The sequence below is a fragment of the Pyrus communis genome, chromosome 9 (assembly GCF_963583255.1).
Source record: "Pyrus communis chromosome 9, drPyrComm1.1, whole genome shotgun sequence".
NCBI lineage: Eukaryota > Viridiplantae > Streptophyta > Magnoliopsida > Rosales > Rosaceae > Pyrus > Pyrus communis.
In genome coordinates this window covers 1,232,337-1,252,078 of record NC_084811.1, presented here as the reverse complement: position 1 = coordinate 1,252,078, position 19,742 = coordinate 1,232,337, and the positions used below count along the sequence as shown (strand labels likewise).

Below are 19,742 nucleotides of genomic sequence, written 5' to 3'. Positions count from 1 at the left end.
ATAAACGACGGGTCGTTCTCAAACTGAGCTCTCTCAGCTCTAGCCCTTTTCATGCACCCTGATTTTTTTTTTTTAACGAAAAATGATTTCCGCGCATTTTTTGTTCACTTTTTACGCGGTACTTTTAGTTTTAGGCCTTGGATTGTCTTTTGATTTGTTTAATCTGATAATAAGAAGGGTACGTCGGAAATGAAAATGGCGTGTAGTAATCAATTTCGTTTTTAGGATTATCGTCTTCACCATGGATGCGAAGATTTCCATACCAAAATTATAAATACATGACGAAGTTTTTGGATGAGAATTTGATGAATTTAATTAAAAAAAAAAAAATGCTCTAAGCCATTAATTTCTTTCCCTAATATCAGCTAGTTTTACAACAAAAGAAGGAAAAATATATTCAACTTACATTTGGTGGGGATTGGGAGCTAAAGCATCCCCATTTGAGGAAATTAATTTAAGCAACTAAAATGTAGATTCAAAAGAAAAATCTGTGGGGCAAAGAAATGATGATTCATGAACAATGTACAACCCCATAGCTAGGCTCATCGTAGAGAGACCGAGACTCAATCTGCGCGCGGCAACAAGAAACTAAAGCCTGAGTTCTCGTGAATGAGCGGTGGTGGTTCAATGTCGGAGATGTCTATTTGCTCCATCGACTTTGATATGTCATCAACGGAGAATGGAATGCTGCAGTGTAAAGTCTAGTGTCAGTCGAATGGCTAGGATTATAGGTAAACATGGAAGCAAATGTGTTCAGCGATGATAACAAGCACTACGAAACAATGCAGGGTTGATGCAATGTCTCATTTTTCGGATACTAAATTTACAAGTAACCGAAATCTTAGTAAAACACGAACATATCAGTTTGACGAGGAAAAACTAATGAAACGGGATGTAAAGAAGAGGAAGAGTCGATAAAGAAAGAATGAATAACGGCGAAGACATGATTGAATGTTGTCATAACCTGGAATCGTCATCCAGCAGGAAAGAATTACTGACTGCGTTGTTGGAATCTTCTGTCATCAGCACTCTCATATTCGATATAACCTGGACGTGCCATTGGAAAAAGGAATGGACAAGTTAGTTTGTGGATGCATGTTTGTCATTATATTCTAATTTATTGTACTGCCTTGTGACGAAGATGACTCAAATCTAGTTGAGTAATGGCATCCATAAAAACTTACATCCGAGGACACGCTATGCGTGCCATATTTGTCATCCCAGTACATTGTACTTATACGATATAGCTGCTGTATACTGAGGACCTGTTAAAAGAGTAAGTTGTGTCAAATGAGATTCGAGGGAGAGTTGATAGACTTTGAGATGTTTATTGTATCCTTATATACACATCACTTACCGGGCATAGGTCATGGCTAATTTCATCAAGTGTCTTTTTCGGTTTTTGATGTATGACCTGAACAAAAAAACATAAATTTCAGGACAACTTCACCATTTGTTCATTTGTAGAAGTAGAATACAATGAAAGATACCAGGAATCCAATAGCCTGCCGAATATGCTTGAGTTCATCCCAAGCTGATCCTGCATACTGCATTTTCGTTTATTTAGTAAGTTGGTCGGTATATCAGTTATCGAACAGTAAAGGAATTAAATTTAAGGTACGGTGGGTACCTCATCTGTTGCCTTATAGCACCAATGCTCCAGTTCAGCCAACCCAGCTTTAACATATTCACCATTACTAAATGAACAGCATTCTCGTCTTAATAGAAGACTGCGGGGATAGAAAATACATGGAAGATATTACGATAAGTTTAGTGCTAAGTAGCATACAAACAAGACAACCTCAAATTTGGGCTTATGACGATACCTGTTGAATAGCTGAACATTGATGAAGGAGAATATTTGCGTGAACACCTTACGAACTAAAAATGGTGGTACCTATAGAAAGGAACAACGCATGTCTAAGAAAGATCCTTGGCAAAATACTTCACAAAAGTTGAAGAAACGAAAATCAGAAAGATCAAGTGAGTATGAATCTTAAGAGGAGGGGGGAAAGAGTACTAACATGATTTGCTTTTAAAGTATTTAAGAAGTTTCCGAGGCTCTTGACAATCCCTTGCCAGTGAGCAATCAAAGCTCTCTGGGCCTCAGTGTTGGCAACTGATCGCGACGATCCTTTGACCAAGCTTGCCCTGGAAGTTCTTGGTGCCTGTTAGTTTACGGATTTAGTACTAAGTTTTGAAAAATCATGGAAGCACAATTTTTCTCTCGATAAATTGTTTTCTAGTTTTCTAGTTTGTAGGTGAACAATTTACTGGACCTGGATGCACAATCCAAGCAAAGGAGAAATCTCTTTCTTCAAATTATCTCGAATCATCCCGTAAATCTTTTCTACATATGCTGTAAGTTGCTGTTTGAAAAGCAAAGCTGGGTACTTGGCTTCAACTTGCCGTAAAGAGTCCACTCCGCCACTCATTCCACCATTGATTAAGGAAATATTAACACCTTGTGGGGCTCCACGGAAACTCTAGAGGAAAACAATAGAAAAAATGTGAAGCAACTGAAGAAATGAAGATTTATGACTAGAAAATATTCAATGTCTGACGAGAGACGATGAATTACTTGTGTCATCCTTCCAAACAGAGTAGCTGATGATGATCGACGTCGCTGGGGTGCCATTCCAGCAGCACCGCTTGCTTTCAGTGTGCGCTGGAGTAGTAATAGAAGTGTTGAGGCATTGGATAGCCAATAGGCCAAGATATCGTTGTTATCCTGGGTCTAAATTCCAAGTGGTAATATTCAAGTTAAACAGGTTCGTTTTGTGTTATGAAGAAACGGAAAACCAAAATACCAGAAGGGTTAAGGATGGGAGTTCCAAACCTCAATGGCATTCCCTATGGTCTGAATAATCCTATCGAAAATGCTAGTCCGCTCAACTTCAAATGATCTCCACTGCAAAAGGCATTTGTATATGATGCAGGCAGCAATAGGCCTGTTCCCTGCAAAGCCCAGGTGTTGTGCGATGCATCGAATGAGCAACTCCTGGTTCTCTTGCTGTTTTTCATTTAGTGATTTCTGAGGCTTATCCTCCAATTCCGACTCCCTGTGATTTATTGAAGGACTATGCATTTCCTGATCCATTTTATCGGGACATTAGCATAAGTGAAGAGTTTTACTGCATCAAATTGCCTTTTTTGTAGGTTAATACTTGAAGTTTAACGGAAACTTACCAGAGCTGTCTTTGCATCCCCTGGAATATGACCACTTTCAGCTGCCCTCTGCCAATTATCAAACAATAAGAAAATCTTAAGCATCTGAACATCATAGAAATCCATGATTTACATTGAAATTTACCTGAATAGTTGATCTGGACCGTCCTGAAAGGAATTTATTAGGCGTCATGGACACAGCTTGTTGGCGTAATACTTGATTTTCTGATTCTAAATTGGCAAGCTTCTCTTCTAGCCTAATCAATGAAGTTTGAATTTCCAGTAAACAAACCACATCAGGAAAGCTAAAGTTGGTATATCATTTCTCTCCAATATGTACTTATCGGTTTGAACTTAAATACTACACGAGTTTAAAACTTGTTCGGAGTAAGATATTGAGAACAATTTTGTAATTATCGTCTCAAATGCACATACAAGGACGTGCATTTTGATGCTCTGCATCAGAAAACTCATGCTTTAGTGTCATATTACCTGGTCAAATTTTCCTGGAGCTGACTAACTTTTTTCTCTGTTTCTTCTAATTTTTTGCGTCGTTCTTCGCCCGATGTTTGAGCTTCATTATATTTTCTTTCATTTTCTTCTGCTCTTTGTTTCTCTGACTCCATAGAGGCCTGGTGAGGTGGGGACGTGTTAGGTAGAAAAAAACCAAGGTCAAGAAGAACTAAATGAAAAGATCAAAATCTGTCGCTACATATATGAACAAATAAATGACGATAACGCATGATAGAACAGTGCGAAACATGTTAAAAGTCTTGCAAACACAGAATTATGTGAGACAAAGTATTATAGGAGCTGTTTATTGGACAGAACATTCGTACCTTTAAACTGTCAACTTCTGCAGTTAGAGATTCAACTTTTTCAGTGTCCTCAACCATAACTTGGGTTTCCTGAACCACAGGAGGTGCCTCTTCAATAGCCTTCTTTGCAGCCTCTCGTTCCTTCACAATCAATGCGTTTGATTCATCAAGTTTGGTCTGCATTTCTTGCAATGAGTTCTGCAATTTCGTTATCTCTTGTGCTTTTGCTTCTTCTAGGTCAGTCTGCAAACATGACACAAGCTTTTAGCATGAATTTGTTTTGCATAAATTACCTAAATTAGAAGAAAATATTCTACGAAAATATTAAGACGGATGTTGAACAAGGAATTTCCTATCATATTCATCGTGGAAAGTACACCAATGCATTAGCATAGTAGTTTTCGGCCGTGGGACATGAGATGAAAATATTCATCAGACGTCCACAGCATTTTCTCTGCCAAACAAAATTGCTCTGAAAGACATCGAATTTACCCTTAAACGTTTTTCCAACTGTAGTCGCCAATTTAGTTCCTCCACTCGTTTTTCCAGTGCATCTTTTGCTTCCTTAAGTGCTCCTGTTTCCCTTGCAGCCTGCAGAAAATTGGAGATAATGTGAATATCGTAAAGAAAAAAGACATACATACGTAAGAAGAAGATTTTAAAATGTCAGCTTGAAAGGGAAAGTGTACGTACTACTATTTATGGCAATAATCTGCAGTATTTGACAGAAACTATGCTCTGCCTGTACACACTAAATTTTATGTATTCCTCTCATCTTGGTTGCTAGCCTATGAATTTGATAATTTTTTCACGAAAGCAATGCCTAGAGAGAGTTTAATGCTTACCATTTTGAGCTTCCTAAGTTCCTTCCTTGCGATTTTCCCCCTCATTCGGCACTGTGCAACTACTGAACCCCTCTTGAGCCGCTTAAAGTATTTGGCAGCTTTATGACAACGCCACACCGCCTGCAATTTTCATGTAGATTTTTGTTTTGCAATAGGAAATCAGTAATGTTTCATGTCATTAAAACAAAACAAATCTTGCAAGTTACAAGATATTTTGTATACAACCTGAACAATGGTTGCTGCTTTGGTTTGCCTTTTAAATCTGAACTGTTTACGTCCAGCCATTGCTCTTAAACCTGTCTGCACGACAAGAACAGAGACATGGAGCTTGTTGTAAGTTGTTCTGGCTTGGTGTTTACGTAGGTTCTTCTGAATTTTCACGGCAGCTGACTCTCTTTTCATGCCGTGGAAGACTTTGCCAGCCAGGCTTCCTGTAAGTCATACCAAACAAACATAGAAACAATTTAAATTCGCATGTTGATCGACGACCCTAAAATATTATGTAAGAAAAGAATGTGCAGGGAAACCATGACTAATCCTTCTGCTAAGATGCTCTCTGGCTCACCTCTGCATATCGATTGCATAACTATGGTCGCCTGTCGCAGTGCAATAAACCGTTTCCGAGCATAATGGGTTCGTACACGCCGCTGTATAGTTTTAGCTGCAGTACTGAGTACTTCGGCTCTTCGTGCATCTAACTCAGCCATCTGACCAGCCCTCAGGAATACCTTTGTTTTACCTATCTGCAATAAAAAAATGTCTCTACCATCAGTATGCGATTGGATGAAGACCATTAGCTATATTTACACCTATATGAGGAACACCACTAGTTACCTGAAACCCTTTAAGACCCTTCTTTTCGAGAATCTTAGTGCATGCAACCTTCTCGTCGTAGCTGCTCAAAAGTAAAACAGGCTCAGAATGCAGATCCACAGAGTTTAATCAGAAAGTCGAAACGTTATGTCGAAAAAAATTTCTCTCCCCTCTCGAACTGAAAATCCTTAGAGATAATACTTACTTTCCTTCCAAGACCTCTGGTGCAAGAAGTCCAAATCTGTTTATGAATTCGAAAAAGGGTTTTCGAGTAGGGTAGCCAGCGCAGCTAATACGGATTGCCTCTAAAACACCCTACAAGGGAAACTGTCATTAACATCTGGAAGAAAAACATGAAATCCTTTTTTAAAGAAAGTAAAAGGGAAAAGGAACACATTTTACTTACACCACAGCGCAGTTGCTGCATAATGTTGACGTTCTCAAACACGGCTGGTTTTAGAAAATTATTTGGCTTTACACATCTGACATAGTGAGGTTCTGTAGAGTTTAGGGTTTCCATTAACGATTGTAGTTGAAGCTGCACAATTTAAAACGTACAAAATTTAAGTTTCAACTTCTTGCAGCAGAAGTTGACATTCCAGAATATAAAGGAAACCACACGAGAGCTTTGCATGTAGCTTTAGGTTGATAGTTGATTATCTAGGGTTAAGTCGACCTTCATGCTCACCAAGCTAATATCAATGTACCTTAAAACGAGAGCCAATCGAAGAAAACTTGGAAGATTTGGCTGTCTCCTCTGGAAGTGGAGGGAAAAGGCCTGCCACGAAAGGACATTTGGAAACACCCAACAAATCTTGATGTTCAGGAACCACATAGTCCTTGTTTTTGTCCAAAAATTGGTCAGACTGATATTGGACCTGTAACAAAGTGTTCCCAAGTTAAAACCGGAATGTAAAAGTATCCTATATTATATTATTAGAAAGTGTTGACTTCGTATAATTTACCTCTCCAGCATAATGAGCAATGGTAAAATCCGTGCGAGAAAGTTTTGGCTTTATAAAGCGCTTGTGAGTTTTGAATGTCTGATAAAGCTTATTTGCAAATGTTTCATGGGTTGACTTGGGAAACATGCTGGAAATAGAAAAGAAACAAAAGCAGTCAACAAGAATGAAGAAAAGAGAGACAAATAAAAGTTAAATGCAAAACGTTAACGGCCTTGCATTTAAGGAAGAATGAACAGAGGAATAATAGCTCACCAAGCTTCATCAAGGAGAGCGACTATTCCGCCAGGTTTCTGTGAAAGGAAGCATCATATGTGAAAACTTGTAAGGATAAAATTGACTGTTGATTAATATTACTGAATATCTGAATATTCCAGTAGTGATTGTGTGTGTGTGTGTGTGTGTGTGTGTGTGTAACTATATATATAGGTAGGTGATCGTGTAGGTGGATGTATATGAAGGAATAGAAGGAATAACCTTTTCAATAAGATCCAAAACGTCTTGATTATCGACAAACTCAATGTAGCTCCAATCAATCTGCTCTTTTGTGTATTCTTCTTGTTCCATCTTGAAGACGTGCTGAAAATATACAGGAAAAACTTAATTTAAATTAAAATAATAATAACAGGAACAATAACCTAAGAGCTAAAAATAGAGAAAGCAAGAGTTCAACATGATCTGAGCCATTACCTGATTGAAATGTTGCTGCAATTTCTCGTTTGTGAAATTAATGCAGAACTGCTCAAAACTGCACAGGTTGATAAGCTAAAATTAAGTTGTGGAATACCATCAACGCATGACGAGTTTTTGATATGAAATGTCTTTATTAGTGCATTTTCAGTTTCTTTTTTTACTCAAAAAGACACAGAATGCACGTATGCACAGAACTTCAAGTACTCTAAGTGCGGTATTATGCTTAATAGTTGTTACCTATTGGTCTTAAAACTTTCAAAACCATAGATATCAAGGACCCCAATCAGCGATTTCGAGGTAGCATCTTGTCCAATTGAGACGTTAATTTTGTCCACCAACCTGTATAAATTTAGAACCATATCAGCATTTAATTCTCACTCCAATATGCTTCTCGTGGTTAATAGAAAATTTATTCATAAACCAGATGTAAATCTGATGATGTTTTAAGCTATAGTAACCAACCAATCAAACAATCGAGAATATACTGTCTTTGCTAAACCATCGCGGCTAATTGCTGCACTTTGAGGATCAAGACTTCTCTTGATAACTTCTTCAGGCGTGATCATGACACGCTTACATAATGCATCCTCCAATGCATCAGGGTCACACCTGAGGTAATGTTATTATCACACTATAACAATATGAAAACAGACTGGAAACAGATTACATGGGTAAAACCCCGAAGAATACATACATGAGAAGCTCTGAAGTCATCTTAAGATGGAACTTTGCTTTATCATCTTTTGGAACTGACGAATCAACTTCCGAGCCCTTGGAAAACTCAATATTTCCGAGGTGAAGAATTGCAGCAACTACTCTAAAAATAGCTTCCTAAGGGAGAGAGAGAAGAAAAAGAAGGGTGTGAGATGACAGTCTTTCTAGGTTCCACGTTAAAATGAAATTAAGAAGAGGCCTTACCTGCTCCTTAGCACTTATTCCAACAATATCCATAGCTCTCCTTGTGGCAAGATAATCATGAGCATCACTTACACCAACCAGTTCATAGCAACGTGACTGGTTAAGATAGTGAAATGATTTGGGATTTGCCAACTTGTATTTCTCAATTTCCTGTCAACATAAACAAATATTAGCTCGAAGTTTAAGAGCGGAAATTTGCAGCAATACTTTGATTGTCTTAATCGATGTCTGGTTCCTACAGGATCTTACCTCCTGTGGTGCAGCACAAAGAAGGTAGAAGCAGTGGTAGTTCCGTTCAGGATCAGAAACTTGGCAAACACGAGACCGTTCCAGAAGGTAGGTTCTAATGGCTGCTCCTGAGATTCTTCCTTGCTTATCAAATTGAATTTCAACAAATTTACCAAAACGACTGCACCAATACAAACAAAAAGAATACCACGTGAATTTATCTGAACATGATAATAATTCAGGAAAAGTAAATTATGCCAGTAAAATGACTGTTCAAACCAAGACAAATTTGACACAAATATGTACTAGCTTGATATCATCTTGCCTAGAATTGTTATTTCTAACAGTTTTAGCGTTGCCAAATGCTTCCAGAACTGGATTTGACTGCACTCAGAAAAGAACGCCATAAGAATTTCATAAGAAACTAATAGAGCTTGACATAGAGAAGATAAAATGGAGTTATCGAAGCTTAATATCAATGCTGATCAAAGGTAGGATAGAAATCGTACTTCAAGAACTTGCTGTTCAACTGTCCGTCCTTCAGTTGCAGCCCGGCCACCTAGAAACGCAAGGTACCTCATAAGCATTTTTGTGGTCTCAGTTTTACCTGCTCCACTTTCACCACTGACCAGAATTGAATTGCTTTTTCCCTCATTGATCATCGCCCTGGTTTTTTCAAAGAATTAACTTTAAATATTCGGTTTATTGATCGTATGGAGCAATACATAGCATAGCATGCACATAAGGAATGAAGGTAACCTATATGCAACGTCTGCAACTGCAAAAACATGAGGATTTAGTTCTCCAAATGGCGCGCCCTTGTATTGTTGCATCATGTGACCATCGTAGAGATGCGGCAGTCTTTGGAATGGATTAATGGCAATAAGGATATTTCCAGTATAAGTCTATCATGATAGCAACAGAGGCATATATTATTGCAGGATTATAGAGAATAAGAATTCCTAATTTGAATAAAAACTCTGTAAGTAAATTAAAATGAAGGGTAGAACACGTACATAGATTTCATTAAGTTCATATCTAGTTTTTAAATTCTGCAAAACTCCAGGCTCATGCAGATAAGATAGCTTTGTCATGTCATCAACTCCAGCAGCAGGAGCTTCCATATCTTTTGGATATATTTTCGCCAATTTGACAACCATCTTAATAGCACAAAAAAGTGAACAGGAATCTCGTTAGAGTACAATTATATAATACTAGAAGATTTTCTTAAAATAAACAAATTTCAAAGACCCAAATATATATTCAGAAGGAAATATATCAAATTTAGTAAAAAGAGTTTACCTTCTTCCCATTGCTACTCTCGATCTCAGCTTCTTGTCCTGTAATCTTTGACACTTGGCCATCAATCCAGGCCAATTCTGAGTCTTCAACCCAGACTTGAGAACCTACAATGATATTCACTGGTGTTCCCTGTAGATGAAGATATTAAAGTATGAATAGATATACGAATAAAGTGCCATAAAAACACACAAAATTCACTGATAACCATTTCTGAAGACTAATTTGAATGGCTTTTATATGAATTATGGCTTAATATGCGGCCAACGCCTTTGTCCTATTGTTGTTGCTTATCTATGAAGTCTATGTTAGCTATGCCCACCACCAAAAGTATAGTGTGATGGTTAGCGCACTTGTCTCTCTTGCACAATGCTTCCTTTGAGTTGTCTCATAAATTGTGCCGTTAGAGTTATCTCATAATTTGTTTCTTTCCCTTGAGAAGAAGCAACAGGTTCCCAGTCTGTTAACCACAAGCCAACACATACACTAAACGATTTTTCCGCTCTGTATCACAAACACTCAATCACATGTTTGATCGAAAAGAAAACTTAATCATTTGTAATTAACAAACCCAATTTCGATGTACTGCAAAACTTCTAATGAAGATGTTGTCTTAGACTCCAACAATCACTCGAAATTTCAAACTGAATTAGAGAACCTGATCTAATCTACAAATTAAAGCAAGAAACAAAAAAAACTTTACAAATTTATGAAAATTCAACCAAAACCGCACATACCATTTTTTCGTTTTAAGCTGCCGATCCAAAGCTCATCAATTCATTAGCACTTTCATCAAACATTTGAGCTGCATGACATTAGACAACCATCAGCTCCTAACTCGAGCTGATAAGTGTTCCTCTCCACCAACACCATAAGCGAAAGAGACCCCTTTTTCTCAAAAGCATCAAACTTTCCCTACGAAACACGAATCAAGTTAATGGGGGTCAGAAACGTCCGATCAACGCGCCAGAAAGCTCCATTTTCCCGGGAAAATTGGCAAGAAAGTGAAGGAAAACCGAAATGGGGATGAGAGATCGATCGATTTGCTAGGTGGGAAACTTTTGTTTGTGTGATTGTTGTGCGTTGTGTGTGTGGGAAGTGAATGTGGATCGAGTGGATTGAGAGAATGGACATTCTTCACAAGGGCCTCTTGTTTTGCTTTGATTTCCGCTCTTTTCGCGCCAATTAGTGGCTGCTAACCAAGTCTTCTCTCTCTTTCCTTAACGGTCACATTTCTTCTGTCATGTCCAGGGGTTGTTCGAATCTTGTGTGTCCGGATGTCTTGTAAGAATTTGTTACCCGTCGTTTGTGCTGTTGGATCGAAAAAGTAATTTCCGCAAACTCATTTTTTCTTTGTTTCTTTGTGTACACGCCGTACGTGTTTATTTTTGTCAGTTGATTCTCTCGGTCGTGGATGAGGTGCTGACCTCGCCAGCACAAAAGATTCGTGTCGATCTTAAATTTTTGTGAAAAATAAAAGGAACATACACTCAAACATCTGCTACACAATTACAAAAGCTTTTTCTAATGTTCTACTTTCCATCACATGTTCACGAACAACAACAACAAAACCTTAACAAAACAAAAAAAAAAAAAAAAAAAAACACCATCTGACGCATATACACGAACATCTCAAACTGCAGAACGACAAAATTCAAATGAAACCCAAGCCACGACAGGGATCCATATGATGCAGATTTTCAAACATTTTTCTCGTCGGAAATGACAATTCAGCAAGCCATAGTCTACATCCAGGGACATAAAGAAGAGCGTGGCCAAGACGGTCTATAGTAAGGCACCACTGTGCTGTCATCCCATTGAATCGAAGGGTCACGACCAAGATATCGAATCTCTTTAAGCTTCTGGCTTTTCAGGTGAAAGAAATATATGTTCCATCCAGCTCTTATGAAGATATACTCGGAATTCTGATGAAGGAATGCCATAAGTTTAGCTTCTTTCGAATGCTTTCCATGGTCTGGATTCTGCTTCCACATCGCCTTGAAACCTAGTCTGTACTTCAAATTCCACTTCTTCTGTGATTGCACATTGCCTCTGCTGATCGATGAGAAACTACTTTCTCCGCCCTCGAGAACCCATATTTCCACGCCAGATGTACTGCTCTGACCATACTGCAAAAGCCCATCTGAAGACTGCCCAAGAACGCACTCATCATAATCTTGAGAAATCCTCCCTTCTGGTAATTTAAGCAGATTTATACGCCTATTTCCAAGACGTGGATCATAAATGGCTAGGTTTCCCTGGGTTGCAAACCAGTGTAGGACACCATTAACTACAGTAGCCTCTCTCCAAGGACGCAATGCAAATGTTGAAGAGCAAGTAAGAGTGAAATGCTTCCATGTACCGGTGATTGAAGAGTAAGTCTCAATGGAGACAGTTTTAGATTCCCGTCTGCAGTTACATTTTGCCCGAATAACCTTGTAGTGGACTGCGTCATTAAAACAGTCCTCTTCGACAGTGAGGAATGCCATGCACAAACTTTGATAGAACTGCTGAGGTTGAGGAAGTTTGCATAGCTGTTTGCTGACTGGGTTCCACACGGTATATGTCATTGGATGGCGGCCAAAAAGAAGAAGGCCATTGGAAGTGCCAAGAAAGTAACCAAGCTGTTTGGGTGCAGAAACCATTAGATTATCACCTTCCTCACAGGCTGACAAAAAATGAATTGCGGGCTCTGTTAAGGGCCGCCGCATGCCATATTTAGATATTCCGAGGTAAAGATGGTTGCACACAAAGAAGCCCAAAAGATGATAATTTACTTTCCATCGAGCATGGTAATCACATCGAAAAGAAGGGCTACATATCACACGAAGCCACCTCTTCGATACGAGTATTAAACTGAAAACAGATTTCTCTGGCAGACGGAGTAGGATCTCATGTAGGATGTCATCATCACAGGTGAATACTTCATGAGCATCATTTGCAGACCTCTTTTGACCCGTCATAATATCATCTGGACACATAAAAACGTGCTGAGAGCATGCTCCGCTTTATCAGTGCAGTTCTAAAAATGTGTAGCCAAACAATAACTAAAGCACCTCCATTGACATAAAAGGATACAAATCTAAAAGTCACCAGCTGTCCATATTTAGAAACACTTAAAAGCTCATGTCAAACAAATACTGATAAACTAACGGAAATTAGAACGCATTTTACAAGGAGAACCAAGTAATGATAACCTAGCAATGACATACGTTAATTTGATCGATATTCCCAATCTTTTACCAGAACCCCGAGAGCAGCATATTAATCAAACACGTTTCAAATTCATATTTTCACCTAAATTCTATAATTCTAAGTTTTCCCACACTGTGTAAGCAAAATATGCAATCTAAAAGAAAACTACGAAATCCCAAGAGAATATCTGCTACAATTTCACATTGCCTATTCAGGAAAGAAATCGGGCTTAAGGGAAAAGAACAAGCTTGAACACATATGAGCCCCGCAACCATATATCCGAATTGCGAAAGGGTAGTGCTATGCACACACCCATTTTTACCTCCCATACAACCCTTGTTAATTGTTGTTCTGTGATCTTCTCCAATTCATTTGATCCAACGGCTTAAAATTAAAGGTTGTGTGAAAAGTAAAAATAGGTGCGTGGATAGCACCGCCCTTGCGAAAATTGCAACAAATCCAAGTTCTAGACTTTTAAGTAGTTTCTAACAATTGAAACCTAGTTATCACCGAAACAGCGGAATCGTCCATAATCTGGTTACCCATTTGCATGAGGAAAAAGACCTAAACTTTCACGAGAAAAACCCAACAAAAACACTTCCGACAACCTTAAGGATTTCATCTTGCATGGTCTGATAAGAGGACAACATAAAACACCCTAAACCAATCGAATCGAAACGAAAGACGGTAACTGCGTTTTCCAAGCTGCCATTTTTGCCCCATTTCATCAAATTACAACCAAAGGAAGAGAGAGAGAGAGAGAGAGCTTACCTGAGAGCTTGAGCGTCTTGATGAATTCCGGGAGCCGCGAGGGCGGAGGAGGAGGAGGAGCTCCGGCGAGTGAGGTTTGGACTCTCACAGTTGCATAGGAGAATCTGTCGCCTTCTGATCTCACTGGTTGGGGGTTTTGGGCCACCTATTTATAGTAAGGGGTCCGGTTCAAGGATGGTTCGGTAGGAATGTGACGTCACTAGACTTTACTCGGGTTATTTACACCTTTTAACAAAGGTTTGCAACTGTCACAAAATACTACGGTTTAGCAGTATTCAATTCATTTTCAGATTTGCTTCTCGTTAAATGCAAATTTGAACTGTATTAATACTAGTTCATTATAAGGTTTACCCATTCTTCCACAAACTATTAGTATAGATAATATTGTTTGTTAAAAAAAAAAAAAAAAAACTAAGGTTTGAAACTTTGTAGTGTTGTTGACCCAAAAAAAAAAAAAAAAAAAAACTTTCTAAGTGTTTTCAATTTTCATAGTGGAAAATGAGATTTCAAAATTTTCATATTGTATTCTGATTTTTTATTTGTTTAAGCGATCTCGTGAAAAATAACATTTTATGATTCATATAACAGATCCTATTTAGTAAAAAAAAAAAAAAAATTGTTATTGTTGTTGTATTCTGATTTTCGAGCTTGGGTGATTTTTTAGCTCTTAGTTTTTTTGTTATATTGTTGACACGGTAGCTGTGAGATCCGTTTTGAGATGATGTAAAACTCACGCTTACATTATTCGGGGTCAAATTGTAAGACAGGCTGTGATCGATTAAGGATAAGCTGAAGGTCCTATGTGGTGCAATTGATGCTTTGTATTTGGTTATTTATTTGAAATAATGAAGGCCCATACGTTCATGAGGCGACGAAAGCAATGGTTTGACCCACTGAACTCTTTGGACCGTTGGCTGCACCAACAAGGTAAGCCCACGTCCATGCCATAAAAGCTTCCCACTTACAGCTATGGAGAAACAACCCAAGAAATCCCCCCACCCCACCCACCCAACCTCAGCAGATCAAAGAAAATACAAGAAGAAGAAGAAGAACATCATGTTTCACTACAAAGAGGTAAAAGATTCAATTTTTATTTCTATTTTTTGGTATTTTCCATGAAAAAAGTTTCAATCTTTACCCATTTCCTGGTGGATGGATGCATTTTTGTCAGGAAAAAGAAGCAAAGAAGGAAGCATTCAGGAAGTACTTAGAATCCAGTGGAGTTCTTGATGCCCTCACCAAAGGTTTGTTAAAGTTTTGGACTTTTCCTCACTTATTTTTGTGGGTTGGGTTTTTATTTTATTGATTAATTTCATGTTTTCTGTAATTTTTTTTGTCGTATAATTTTGTGAATTGCTGACGCAAAACTTGGCGCAAAACCGAGACATTGTATGATTCATACAGCCGACCCCACTTGGTGGGAAAAAGGCATTATTGTTGTTGTTGTTTTATATAATTTTGTGAATTTTTCTGGGACAGTTCTGGTTGCTTTGTATGAGCAGAATGAGAAGCCTTCCTCTGCACTTGAGTGAGTTCATTTCTTTGACTCTGTGATCTAAAATTTATGTGAGCCTAGATTCAAGTTTTAGACTTTTTGCTAGCTCAACTCAATTAGGTTAATTTCATGTGGATTTGTTGAATATTTGCTCAAGAATTCAGTATGTTATTATTAGCTACATATTCTTCCACATCAAAAGTTAGATGTTAGCTTTTTCGATGTTAGCTTTTACATCTCGTTGTCATTGCACATTTTTGCTTAGATCGTCAACCCTTTCGGACCAGTTTATAATACACTTTGAGTATGTGTGAACCGTGTTGAGAATTGTGAGAGCTTTGAACATATGATGGTTGCTATGCAATTACGTGATCCTTGTTCGCGAGGTTTAGTCTGAATGCTATTTCAGTTGTGTATCAATTCTTCGTGAGAAATGGTACTTTACATTGTCAATGTGCTCTTTTTACTTGATTCATGGTAATTTTTCACATTATTGAGGACCTTGAGGATGCGTAATCAATCAGTAATCATCATATAAACTGAACCATGATGCTCATAAGCGTTTTCCTTGGAACCGAGTGATGTAAATCATCCATGAACAGAGAGATTTGTTGTAACTGGAGTATTCCGCTTCCATCTACTACTGTTGCTGTCTTGCAGATGTTGGGTAGTTGTGCTTAATTGTGTTTTGCTGCTTGGTCTAGTTTGAACTAACAAATGTATGCTGGTGTGCATCGACAAATGTTAAGACGTATTTTGATTTTGATATTCAATTTTTTGACAGGTTTGTTCAACAAAAGTTAGGGGGTCCATCTGTGTCTGATTACGAAAAACTACAGGCTGAATTGTCCGAGTTGCAGAAAAAGTATAGCACACTTTCAGCAGCATACCAAGAAACATGCACTGAGGTAATTTCTGGAGTTTGTAATCCTCCTGTACTTTGAGATTAATATGAGCATTTGGTAAGAGGCATCGTTAAGTTTTGAACACCATATCGCCTATAGGGCGATAAGTTATGTTAAATAAAGTTGTGAAACCAAGTGTTAAATTGCAAAGGCAAGATATAGATATAATTCAAGAACTCCGTAGATCTTACGATTATGTGATAATTGGGGGAAGATAGGCGCCAACTCATTGGATGACCAGTAAGATGCAGGTTTTGCTCAATAACTTTGATAACTAAAACGTTCCTTGTGGTGGCATGTTTGAGATATGTATGATACTGATTGAATTGGCTTTTGATCTTCGTTTTAACTATAACAACCTCCTGTTTCATTATATAACTCACCAAATTATGCACCGTATTGCAGCTAGAGGGACTTAAGAGCTCACAATTACTTAACGTGGCCTCACTTTCTATCAAAGACAAAGAGACCGCAGGCGAGGAGGCCCTAAAGGAGAAAATCTAGAAGTGCGGTAGATGATTGTGTAAATTGCTAAGCTACGGAAAACCTTTTCGTGTGAATATATCGAACATGTGACAGGAGCCATGGTTCCTGGCTGTAGTATCTACAATACACGCCAGAACTTCGTACTCTGTGTGTATGTGCTCGCGTTAACTTGTGTTTGTGTTATCTCTTTAATCATTGTATGTGCTTGGTGTGAGTTCTGTTTAACTGATTCCCATGAGGTTATCTTCTAATTTTAATGTCATTTGATATTCTTCTTTAAATTCGGGAATCGGGATGTCGTGCAAGAAATAGCGATCCTTGTTTCTTGCTCTATTCTGCAATGGTTATCCAGCATAAATCTTGAGACGTAATGAAAACTCAAACGACACAAACTTGAGATCTACTTTTGAAGACGGTCACTAAATTGTTACAACAATCCCGTTACAAATGATAAGATTTGCCAACAATTTGTGGCAGAAATTCTCTCCTTCTCTTGAAGGGACATAACACCAGCTGCTACTGCAAGCAGAAAACAACGAGCAGAGCAACCGCGACGATGACCAAGCAAATTAAAGCCTGCATCAGTGCAAGTTTTCAGCACAAGAGGAAACAAAATGCCAACACCAAACATCAGAAGACAAAAAAATGGTAGGAAAAAATCTGCATAATTTCTTACTGCAATGGCAGATGCTGCAAGGCCAGGTCGTTCCCTGGGGTCTTTAAGGTGGTTCCCAAAGTAAAGGACTGTAGCATAATACCATAGTGGTGGAAAGGCAAATCCCAAGAGAAACCTGTCACGAGCATCGATCCTTAAATCTTTAGTTCTGTCTACAGGACAAACACGTACTCAACAGGAACATATGTATAGCATGTCTAACGCTACTTCTAAGAGTCTTACTAAACCGTTTGATTGGTTTAGTACACCATCTTATGAGTCGCTTAAGTATTCATAATAATCCGTGTTTGTACCCTAGAAAAACCGCCAAAAAAAAAAGAAAAAATCTCTAGCATCCCTCAATTCAAATGAAAAGTGAGCATCTTAATACTAACACATATTCATCCATCATTCTCACTCTGTGCTTGTAAATACATGTTTATGCTCTACAAAACGTGCAAAACATCAATCACTATCGTCCCTTAAAGGAAAGGAAAAAGTAGGAATCTTGAATTAGAAACTCACGAGGACCATCCAATGCCACAGCCGAAGCATGAAAGTGGCTTATCATACATCCCATCAAGCAAATCTAATTCTCCTCCATCAACTTCAAGTTGCACCATTTCTTTACTTCCATGATCTCCACCTGTACCATCACATTATGCTGTGAATATCTACGTTGCTCCAGAGTATTCTATACTCCGTAATTTTTATCTCCAGAGCGATAATCTCCGACCCTTGCAAAGCAGGGAACTTTGTTGGCTTGGGGTCGCTCTTATAGCGAAAATTCCCTAAGTATTTACTACAGCGCCAACAAGGGGAAGAGAGAAAAATTACAGTACTGACCGTATTGCTGCTTCAACGATGTGATCCCAGTGTTGTTCTTCATGCTTGCTCCTTCTACCAAATCTGTGCTGCTCTCATGCATGATCAAATCGCTGTGGTTAGACACAGAAGTCTCGAAATTTATCGACGTTTCGGAGAAGATCCATGCTGTTATGTGCGGTTTTATGTTGACAAAATGCTGGACAGAAAACGAGAAAACGAAAAGGTCTGGAAGGGAGGGAGAAAGAGGAACAAAAGGATTCACCTTTTTGGTTTCTTCTTGTTTTGAATAAAACGGTTTCCCTCTTTTTAACCGAAACAACTGCCACTTCGCTTTTGGATTTTATTGAACAAAGCATATCACTTCATCATTTACTAGTCTCTTTCCGCACTCGTAATTTTCTCTTTTTTATGTTATTTTTTACTTGTAATTTTATTTATTTTACTTTGTTTTAAATCTTTTTTATATATTTATTTTGAATGGTTTTATTGTGTTGGTTTGTTTTTTTGTTTAAATTAAATTGTTTTATCTAAAAATCCTAATTAGGAAACGACACTTTTAAAATTACGAATGAATTACCTTTTTGTCTTCCGGTTATATATATATAGATATTCTAAAGTCTAAAATATACATTTTTTGTTCATCGGGATCCATGTTATCAAATTTCGTGTTAAAACTAAAAAATTCATCCGTCAAACACATAATTTTATTAAGGCCGATTGATTTAACTCACATATGCTAAGTGCAATTATAATTGAACTATTTTGACAAAAAAAAAAAATTATAATTGAACCATCATTATTCGACAAAAATAGCGTTCATATCATTGTTCTTGTGGTGTGCAAACCAAAAAATAAAATAAAAAATTTGATATTCAAATTGCAAATATCTCAACAAACACTGACAATTAGTTATATCAACTTTTGAGCATATAGCCCCACTAACAGGTAGGTATCTTTTGGAGAAGCAACTTAAGGTTGGTGGGGACTGGTGAGGTGCCAAATTAACTGAAATCGTCCCACCAAAACATTAATTGGGATTGCTATGGTTTTCTTTTTCAATTTTCTATTTATTTTTTCAACGCGGATTCGTGTAGAATATTATTTGTAATAAAAAAAATGTATAATAAAAGTAATTTTTGTAAAGGTTTTTTTTGGAGTCGATGTGATCTAACATCAGGTTGACTTATATGTCGAGCACGTCAACGACTTACAGAGGGTCACACTTATAACGAATAAACAAGAGTTAAAACTCGACAAAAGGCTCAATATTTATAAAATATGAATTTCTTATGTAAGTTACACTAGTTGGAAAGATAGTAAACTTACGTTCTTATACTTGATTTTACATCGTTTTCTCGTTCAATTTTTTTATACAACTATAATTTACTCTAAAATTAATAGAAACTTGAATTAAGTCGCACAATAAGATTGACATAATGTGGTATTGAACCAGCCGAAACCTAAAACTTTTTAGTTACATATCAAGAATAACATTGGTTTGTACTTTAGAATAAAAGTTTATTTTTTTGTTGAAAAAAAAAAATGTAATTTGTGAACTTGTTGACTGGAGTCTAAATGTCAAATCAAACCTAAAACCCAATCCGACGGCCAAAATCACACCACACAATTAAAAGCGCAAACCAAGAAAACCAACCAAAAATAA

General features: G+C 37.6%; 4 protein-coding genes across 4 annotated transcripts; 1 reads left to right on the top strand and 3 right to left on the bottom strand.

The window, feature by feature from the left end:
- Positions 1 to 392: 392 nt before the first annotated feature.
- On the bottom strand, positions 393 to 10,724 carry LOC137745414 (myosin-11-like). Its single transcript, XM_068485367.1, has 39 exons — positions 10,697 to 10,724; positions 10,098 to 10,204; positions 9,748 to 9,876; positions 9,462 to 9,605; positions 9,205 to 9,350; positions 8,955 to 9,111; positions 8,771 to 8,829; positions 8,467 to 8,626; positions 8,218 to 8,367; positions 7,994 to 8,130; positions 7,762 to 7,908; positions 7,537 to 7,638; positions 7,297 to 7,354; positions 7,084 to 7,185; positions 6,862 to 6,899; positions 6,610 to 6,736; positions 6,352 to 6,522; positions 6,051 to 6,182; positions 5,850 to 5,959; positions 5,666 to 5,726; positions 5,397 to 5,574; positions 5,057 to 5,262; positions 4,832 to 4,951; positions 4,479 to 4,577; positions 4,008 to 4,229; positions 3,661 to 3,800; positions 3,314 to 3,425; positions 3,190 to 3,237; positions 2,840 to 3,091; positions 2,582 to 2,737; positions 2,280 to 2,486; positions 2,025 to 2,168; positions 1,827 to 1,897; positions 1,631 to 1,730; positions 1,491 to 1,547; positions 1,358 to 1,414; positions 1,185 to 1,265; positions 965 to 1,047; positions 393 to 687 (listed from the first exon to the last, which is right to left on the bottom strand). Exons 1-39 carry the CDS (start codon positions 10,722 to 10,724, stop codon positions 564 to 566), a joined length of 4,722 nt encoding a protein of 1,573 aa, XP_068341468.1. The 3' UTR covers positions 393 to 563.
- A 454-nt stretch (positions 10,725 to 11,178) lies between these two features.
- On the bottom strand, positions 11,179 to 13,853 carry LOC137744780 (F-box protein At5g03970-like). Its single transcript, XM_068484577.1, has 2 exons — positions 13,711 to 13,853; positions 11,179 to 12,715 (listed from the first exon to the last, which is right to left on the bottom strand). The coding sequence occupies exon 2, from the start codon at positions 12,705 to 12,707 to the stop codon at positions 11,490 to 11,492; it is 1,218 nt and encodes a 405-aa protein (XP_068340678.1). The 5' UTR covers positions 12,708 to 12,715; positions 13,711 to 13,853; the 3' UTR covers positions 11,179 to 11,489.
- Positions 13,854 to 14,664: 811 nt separating this feature from the next.
- LOC137745762 (uncharacterized) lies at positions 14,665 to 16,877 on the top strand. Its single transcript, XM_068485770.1, has 5 exons — positions 14,665 to 14,784; positions 14,882 to 14,954; positions 15,190 to 15,238; positions 15,990 to 16,113; positions 16,516 to 16,877. The coding sequence occupies exons 1-5, from the start codon at positions 14,680 to 14,682 to the stop codon at positions 16,612 to 16,614; spliced, it is 450 nt and encodes a 149-aa protein (XP_068341871.1). The 5' UTR covers positions 14,665 to 14,679; the 3' UTR covers positions 16,615 to 16,877.
- A 235-nt stretch (positions 16,878 to 17,112) lies between these two features.
- On the bottom strand, positions 17,113 to 18,179 carry LOC137745412 (large ribosomal subunit protein eL20z-like). Its single transcript, XM_068485364.1, has 4 exons — positions 18,098 to 18,179; positions 17,777 to 17,897; positions 17,273 to 17,387; positions 17,113 to 17,172 (listed from the first exon to the last, which is right to left on the bottom strand). The coding sequence occupies exons 1-4, from the start codon at positions 18,177 to 18,179 to the stop codon at positions 17,113 to 17,115; spliced, it is 378 nt and encodes a 125-aa protein (XP_068341465.1).
- Between the last annotated feature and the right edge of the window lie 1,563 nt (positions 18,180 to 19,742).

Bases quoted from the DNA above. Each gene is read 5' to 3' on its own strand.
- LOC137745414 (XM_068485367.1), bottom strand. From the start codon at position 10,724: ATGGAGCTTTCTGGCGCGTTGATCGGAC. The intron at 6,900-7,083 runs GTTATTCCTTCT...TTCCTTTCACAG, and splicing joins TTTTGGATCTTATTGAAAAG to AAACCTGGCGGAATAGTCGC. The intron at 3,801-4,007 runs GTACGAATGTTC...CCACCTCACCAG, and splicing joins CAGAAGTTGACAGTTTAAAG to GCCTCTATGGAGTCAGAGAA.
- LOC137744780 (XM_068484577.1), bottom strand. From the start codon at position 12,707: ATGACGGGTCAAAAGAGGTCTGCAAATGATGCTCATGAAGTATTCACC.
- LOC137745762 (XM_068485770.1), top strand. From the start codon at position 14,680: ATGGAGAAACAACCCAAGAAATCCCCCCACCCCACCCACCCAACCTCA. The intron at 14,955-15,189 runs GTTTGTTAAAGT...TTTCTGGGACAG, and splicing joins TCTTGATGCCCTCACCAAAG to TTCTGGTTGCTTTGTATGAG. The intron at 16,114-16,515 runs GTAATTTCTGGA...ACCGTATTGCAG, and splicing joins ACCAAGAAACATGCACTGAG to CTAGAGGGACTTAAGAGCTC.
- LOC137745412 (XM_068485364.1), bottom strand. From the start codon at position 18,179: ATGCATGAGAGCAGCACAGATTTGGTAGAAGGAGCAAGCATGAAGAAC. The intron at 17,898-18,097 runs GTCAGTACTGTA...GTGATGGTACAG, and splicing joins ATCGTTGAAGCAGCAATACG to GTGGAGATCATGGAAGTAAA. The intron at 17,173-17,272 runs GTAAGAAATTAT...GCACTGATGCAG, and splicing joins TTGCAGCATCTGCCATTGCA to GCTTTAATTTGCTTGGTCAT.